Consider the following 7,661-nt stretch of genomic DNA (forward strand, 5'->3'; position numbering starts at 1 on the left):
TAACCCTTGAAATGATGTATATTAAATACTTGCAGGATTAACACTGTAAAATTTGCTTGTACATTTCGCTAACCAGGCTACTTTGTATAGGATTCTTTTACATCTTTTATATAATTTTTCCCCTTGTTTAGATCACAAGTTTTTTTCTTGTTTAAATTTTTTCGCTTTGATTTTTTTAAATTCACTTTATTGTTTTCAAACACGCAGGCCCGTCAGGAAAAGGGATAAATCTGTTGAGACATCGTTAGTAATATATGAATAAAAATTTAATAACTAGGAAAGCCGCTTTCAGTCTCAGTGGGTTTGTTCGACGAAACGTGCCTGTTTTGTTTTTGTGGGTCATCAACTTGGTTGAAGACTTCAGGCACTTTTCCTTTGATAAGTTCGGTTTGAAGCCTTGAACAGAGTAGATTGACCATGTTTTTATATGTAAAATTTCTCAGTATTATGTAAATTGTTAAGGCGTTTTCGCGTACCTATTTTGATCTTCTTGTATAGGTTTTCTAATTTTTTTTTTTTTTTTTTTTTTTTTTTTTTTTTTGTATAATGTATAGGTTTCTTTCGTGTACAATTTATTGCTTTAACTTAGATTTTGTTTTTTTAACTTTGTTTTATTTGTACTATCAGGAATTTTGTAATTCAGATGTTCTTTACTTCTTAAGCTAATTTTTACCTCTCCTTTTCTTATCAATTTATATGTATTCAAAGTAAATTAATTAAAAGTAAATTTAAAAGCCCATGACTTGCGCTAAAGCTGCAAAGTAATAAACTAATATTTTATAATAAGAAAACTTTCCATATACCATCTCCAAGGAACACAAATCCAATTTAAAATTTTTAGTCTGAATCTAAATTAGTATTTTAAAAAGAAATTTTAACTTCTTTTTTAAAAATCTGCAAAGAAAAATCTTAAACCGCAAAAATACCAAAACCAAAAGTAAATTATAAATATTTGAAAAGCAGTTATTGTCATTGATCGCAGATTAATCGACTTATCAAGGGGATAAACTAATCTACCATCAATTAACAAAAACTAAATTAAGAGAGTGATTCATCTTACTTCCGAGTAAGCATCAAATTATTTGCTAGATTCACACCATAAGTCAAAATTAATACTCAATCCAAATAAAGACATTAGTCCATTTAAACAAAATTCCAAATAATATTAAAAGTTTCTATTAAGAGCACAATTAATTTGAACTAGACACTTATGTATATATATGTATGTGTGTGTGTGTACATGTCTGTGTAATATATAAAATGAAGTCGAGTATTTGTAATTGTCTTAAAAAAGGTCTTATAATAAATAAATAGATTTTTTTGAATCAATAACTGTCATTTATTTTCATATTAAAAGCTTCCTTAGTTCATTGCAATTAAGTCATACTTGTTTTCTACTTCCGATTTTGCCATTTTTCTTTCAGACTGATCTGAGACAGTTATTACTGTGTGGTAGGCGAAGAGTTAGATTGGATCCGAGAGCCTCCACAATGTTCACAGGTTCCACCACAGTTAAGAACTCCCAAGTAGCTCTACGTTCTCTGAAGCCATCTGAAGAAAAGATCTTGAGACGACCGCTCCGAGAAAGAACCTGGACATCCATGGGAGTACAGGATGAAAAGATGCATTACAAGAACTAATTTTGTTACGTAGTTTATGCATCTTTTATTTCTATTTTTATTTAATATTTATTGTGTCTGAAATATGTTGCCAATCTGATGCCATCAGACGTACTGAATGTTTTTGTATGTGAGGTGTGTCAAGTTCTCACACCTTGATTTTAATATGGAAATGTCATTATATCACGTGTCGCAGCGATTAAGGAATTAGACATCTTGACATCTATCAAACGTCTAAAAAGAGGTAACTTATTCAGTGAAGGCTTATTGTATCAAAAGCTCCAATAAAAAAGTTGATCATTGAAGAGTTAAAGCCAGTAATAATGCTATAACGAAATAACAAAAACATATTATTATTCAGTAAGGAAATGTTTTGAACAATTTTAGAGCATATTACCAATAGACTTGTCAATGTTGTGGGATTTCAGTGAAACGGAGATATAACAGCTACTAAAATAACAATAGTTTGAGCTTGAGAACTGTATAAAACTCACATTTTTCGAACCGTTCCATTTTCACTTCATTCTTCCTGTCCGTAAGAGGAAAACTGAGCTTTTATCAATCATTTGATGTCGCAATAGATTAACAGAGCGCGATGATCGAACGACGAGTGTTGTCACTTAACATTTTTTATGCAGACAGCTATTTAATGACATTAAGTTGAAAACTTGAGATCTAAAAGTTGTTTTTATTGCTGACAGAAGATTACGACGCGAGAAAGAATTATTGAATGCATATTTCGAAGCCAAAAGGTTGAATTAAGCAAGTTAGTTAAACAAAGCTGAAAGTTAACTACTTGGTGCCATATAAGGATATAAACTTCGTTTCTTCGAAAATTAATTAGCGAAGATTCTGGATGTTCGCTTTTTGTCATCAGGTAAAGCAAACACGTTACTTTTTTTTTTATAATGCGTTACACAAAAAATGAAAGAGTGTCAGCGAAGTAAGCGTTACATGTGGATTAATTTTAGCTCGATTAAAATATTATGTCCGTTGTCTTGTAAAAAAATATGTGTTAAATGTTAATAACGTTATTGGTGCTGACATGTGTGAAACTTAAAAGCCCTACATTGGTAAGGCTTAATTTTAAAATACAGTATCACTATTATATGAACTAATATACCTTTATGGAGTGTTTCCCTACGCACAGAGTTTCTCTGTTGACTATAAATAATTTTACTGCATGTTTGGTGGAAATGATATTCATCGTTTTGTGGAAACTTTAAATGTTACATGTAATAAATAACATTAATGTCTCAATGCTTCGCTTATATTTAATCCTTAAATGCAGTATAATTTATATTTTATTTAAATAAAATTATAGTACTAATCCAAAGTAATAATTGCATTTTCTTTATTTTCGTTCAAGGATTTTGTTTATTATGAAATAATGTTATATTCATAATCATATTGAAAAATGTACACGTATAATTTTTTATAATTCTATTTTCGAATGAAGAAATTTTAATTCAGGCTATCAATAGCAACTTAATAAGAAGTCTATAGCTTAGAGCAGGTAACTCCCGTATAACACGGCATGATTTTCTGTGGCAATTTTAAAGACATGAGAAAACCCCTATTATGAAAAGAAAATAAGGTATGCCAATAAGATAATATTCCAATAAAATTATACTTAAAAAGATTTTCATAAAATGATATTCTAATAAGATTCCAGAGAAGTGTTATTGAATTAAAATTCTAATTCAAAGCCAAATTATGCAAATAAGGGCCCAAGATAGCCATTAGACCTAATATGTTAAATTGTCACCTACGATTTTTATGAGTAAACATTTTCTTTAGTTCTGAAAACTTCAGAAAAAGCTAGCAATACACAATCTAGTACTCATCTGTAATTCCTCAAGTTCCGTTTCTTCATGCATTCATTCGTAAAAGTTAAGTTGTATATAATCATAACGTCTCATTTTGACAGAGTGGGTATCTCATATATTTAGAGAAATGTTTTTACTTCATTGTACGAATTTCAACGGAAAGTAAAGGAAAAACCGTCTGTACGTACGTAGGTATGTATGTATCTCGCATTAACTCAAAAACGAGGCGCCTCAGAACGTTGCAATTTGTATATTGGATTCCTATAACATGTAGTTGTGCACCTCCCGTTTTGGTTCCAATCGGCTGCACAATATATATATATATGTAAGATACCAATTGTGTGAATCAAAATTATAATTTAAACTAACGGTAAAACTTTAATTCTCCCTCTGTTTTCTAAAAATCGTAATACCTTCTCTGGATTCCGTCATTTCTAGATCATTCCATTTTGCATGACCTGAGCAGCGCTGATGATGTAATAATTGGGAACTGAAACTTTTAACACAAACCAAAGCTTTTCTCTTCGTATGCCTCCATATTGCATAACTACACACTTCAGCTTCTCTCTCTATGCTGCTAGGACGTAATTTCTCTGTACTTTCTTCCTATCGCAAAAGTATAAAAAATGTAAATGTTCTGTGAATAGGCACGACTAGAGTGACCACAAATAAGAGTCTCAAATAAAAATGGAATTCAAACTGCCTCGACGGCCAAGTTTTTTAGATATTATTAAGTCAACATTATTAGCATAGTACGCAATTAGAAGTCTTCCTCTTCAATATGGTTCTGCGACCTATCCCATTTAAATATTCCGCTTCAACACTTCTGTCTTTTCCTTGTTATTATTACACACACACACACACACACACAGATGTACATATATATATGCATATACCCACTCTGTCACTTGACTCAGTGAGCTCAGCAATTTTTTTATTCTTATCTGTTGGTGAATTATGCATTTTTTGCTCTAAAAAGGATTGAATTATATTGTTCTGATCTTCCGGTTAAGGTTTTTATGCCTTTAGCAAATCTGCGTGCAATGGTTGTAGAATTATCAACAATTTAAAAGTTTTTTAATTGTGGCTAAGCCAATTTTTTAACATAGCAACTATATTTGTTTACATTTAAAACTTGTCAGAATAGTGAATTAATTCTTTCTGCACTTTCAGTGTCTTTTTGCCGAGTGGAAAAAAAAAAAGGAAACTTTTTAGTTTTGTACAGCGAAAAATCTGCCTTCTTGCATGCTGGCCAAATTGCTTGTTTTTTAGTAGAAGCTGTATTTCAAATTGCAATTTTTTAAAATTGTTTTAACTGTATTTAGTGTTTTATGTTTTTCTATATCTTTAAATTTTTAAGGAAAATATTTTGTGTTTTTATGTATTTTTGCTTTGCCGCGAAGTGAGAAGTGAATTAATTGAATGAGAAATATATCGTTAATGGAATTTGAGGAAATACGTTAAACGAAATGCAGGAAAAATGTATAAAATTTAATATTCCGTGTAGGAAATCATGTAGTGTACACATCAGGTCTTTTGTACTTGTTCTCAGTTTCATATAACAAGAATTCTCCTCAGATTGAAATTTCAAGAGATTAGTAACCGTGTTATACAAAAGTTACGTTTTCAGCAGTTGATTTTCAATTTATTATTTTGCAGTTTAGTTGCCATTCTAAAGTACAGAATTGCTAAGATTATGCTTTAAACAAAGATTGTTAAGATTTATGCTTGTAAAAAATATAGAATATTCATTTCGTAACTAAAGCATGAAATTTATTTATTTAATAAAAGTGATTTGAATCTGCAAAATTTTTATCATGAATTTATTTAAGAAAGTGTGATGTTTTTGGGTATTGCCGTAAATTATTTTTTATTGTACTCAAAGTCATATTTTATTACTGGAATTGTGCTATCAGTTCATATCATACTTATTTATGTCTGCCAATGAAATTTGTTATTAGGATATTTTACTAATGTATCTCATTGTACTTTTTGAAATTTTCATTTTCTTGGAATTCATAAATATTAAAAAATTATTGTTCTTGCTTTCTGATTCTTTTGAGCACTTTTAAAGTACATTTCTTCATTTTCCAAGGACAAACATGGAAATGCTCTTTCTATTAAATTTAAAAGCGAGATATATTCATTTTAGTAAACAAGTAAACAGGAATCTAAATTTGCGTAAGGTAGTTAATGATCATTCAGACATTCAAATAAACATGACATTTTATGAAATAAATCTTTAATTTAATGTCTAGTGTTATGAATTTCATAAATTGAACAAGTGCAATTTTCAGATGGGAAGTGTAACCTTTCGGAAAACTGAATAACTTATGTAGTTTGAAATGCCTTCACGAGAAGCAAGTTTATCTTATAACGATAGCACTGATATATAAAATTCTGAAGCTATTAATGAATAATCATCCAAAGCACACAATTTGTTTGATATGTTAATATTCATAATATTTGGCAGCATGTATACTCTACACACATACACAATATATATGTTACGCTGAAACACCGAAATCTGGAGAATGTCGACTTTCACGGGTGAATGTCAACATTCACATAGTCTCTTGGTCTATGTCCGAAATATTTTCCAAATACTCTTATTTTTGACTTACACCGGTCAATGTCGACATTCACCATGTACTAATGGTGAATGTTGAACATATAACAATATTATATTTTCCTCTCCGTAATTCAGTCGCGAATAAACGCACTTGAGACTTGAAATAAGAACATGAGAACCTAAAACACACAATACACTCAAAATGAGAAAGGAAAAGAATAGAAGTTAAAAACTTCCTAAATTATACAGTACGTTCTAAATGAGAAAATAAAATAACATTAATAAAATACTTACTAAATTATGTGATTCAAATCTTATTTATTGCAACAACTTAAACTATTATGGCACTTTATGACCTCTCTTTTCGACTTACACCAAAGCATATCTGTGATTGTTGACATACACCGGTGAGGTCCGAATATAAAAGAATGTAGTGCAATATTCGATCTTTCACCAACGTATTTGGTGAATGTTAACATTCTCCGGTGAAAGTCGACATTCTCCAATTTCGGTGTTTCACGGTAACATATGTTATACACTGACTACCAATAAGTATTTGGACACCTGTGATAGAAAAGAAAAACTAACTTTATTCAAAACCAATAGTTGGTAGAGCCTCCACGAGAGGTAGTTACAGCGCGGATCCTCCGGGGCATACTTTCCATAAGTCTTTGTATGACAGCTAGTTTCCACTCGGCTCGGAGAAGACATATAAGTTCCTTCACCGATTTTGCACGGGTAGTGCACCCCTGAATTCGGCGATGCAACACGTCCCAGAGGTTCTCGATAGGGTTCAGGTCTGGACTCTAGGCAGGCTAGTCCATTTGATGAACTCCATTGGCACCATACCAAGCCTTGGTTAACGTCGAAACATGACAACTGACATTGTCGTCCTGAAAATAACAGGGGTCCAACCCGTGAAACTGCCACAACGTAGGAAGCACATTGTCATCCAAAATAGTGCAGTAGCCATCGGAGTTGAGCTTACCATGAATGGGGACCAAGGGTCCCAGCCCATACAAGGAGAAATACCCCCAGACCATAATTCCACCTCCGCCGAACTTGACTCTTGGCACAATGCATTCTGGCAGGAGACGTTCTCCAGGTAGACGCCAGATCCAGACCCTGCCATTCGAACGGTGAAGGGTGAACTTTGATTCGCCACTCCAAAGAACCCGTTTCCACTGATCTATGGTCCAATTTCGATGTGCTTTGCACCACATTAACCGAGCAGCGCGGTTGGACTTTCTGATCAAAGGCTTATGGGCAGCAGCACGACCATGAAAACCAAGCAGATGTGCTTCCTTACGGATGGTATTCATTGAAACAATACTCCCGGATGCCTGTTGAAACTCCTCGCGGATGAAGGCCATCGGTTGGGTACGGTTCTTCTGAATTTCTCTAGACAGCACTCGTCGGTCTCTATCTCCCAGTTTCGTTGGTCTGCCGACTCGGGACACATTCCGACAATCAACGCTCACCTACCACTTTTTAATCACATAGGCCACTGTCGATTTTGGGTACTTCAGATCGCTAGATATGTCCTTTAAGGATCAGCCACATTTGTGATACCCGATAATTATACCTTTCTCGAAATCAGAGAGCTCCGAAATGCGAGGCATCTTGCATGCGACTAAAGCC

General features: G+C 32.7%; 1 protein-coding gene across 1 annotated transcript in view; it reads left to right on the forward strand.

The window, feature by feature from the left end:
• The window catches only part of LOC118190346 (substance-P receptor-like), a 347,815-nt gene extending 342,327 nt beyond the window's left edge, over positions 1 to 5,488 (forward strand). Inside the window, exon 6 of the mRNA XM_085819277.1 lies at positions 1,425 to 5,488. Coding sequence (XP_085675403.1) covers positions 1,425 to 1,640 — 216 coding nt within the window. The 3' untranslated portion in view covers positions 1,641 to 5,488. The remainder of the gene's footprint in view (positions 1 to 1,424) is intronic.
• Positions 5,489 to 7,661: the final 2,173 nt, after the last annotated feature.

The sequence above is a fragment of the Stegodyphus dumicola genome, chromosome 6 (genome assembly GCF_044657685.1).
Source record: "Stegodyphus dumicola isolate Sdum_Otavi_A_Nest chromosome 6, ASM4465768v1".
Lineage (NCBI taxonomy): Eukaryota > Metazoa > Arthropoda > Arachnida > Araneae > Eresidae > Stegodyphus > Stegodyphus dumicola.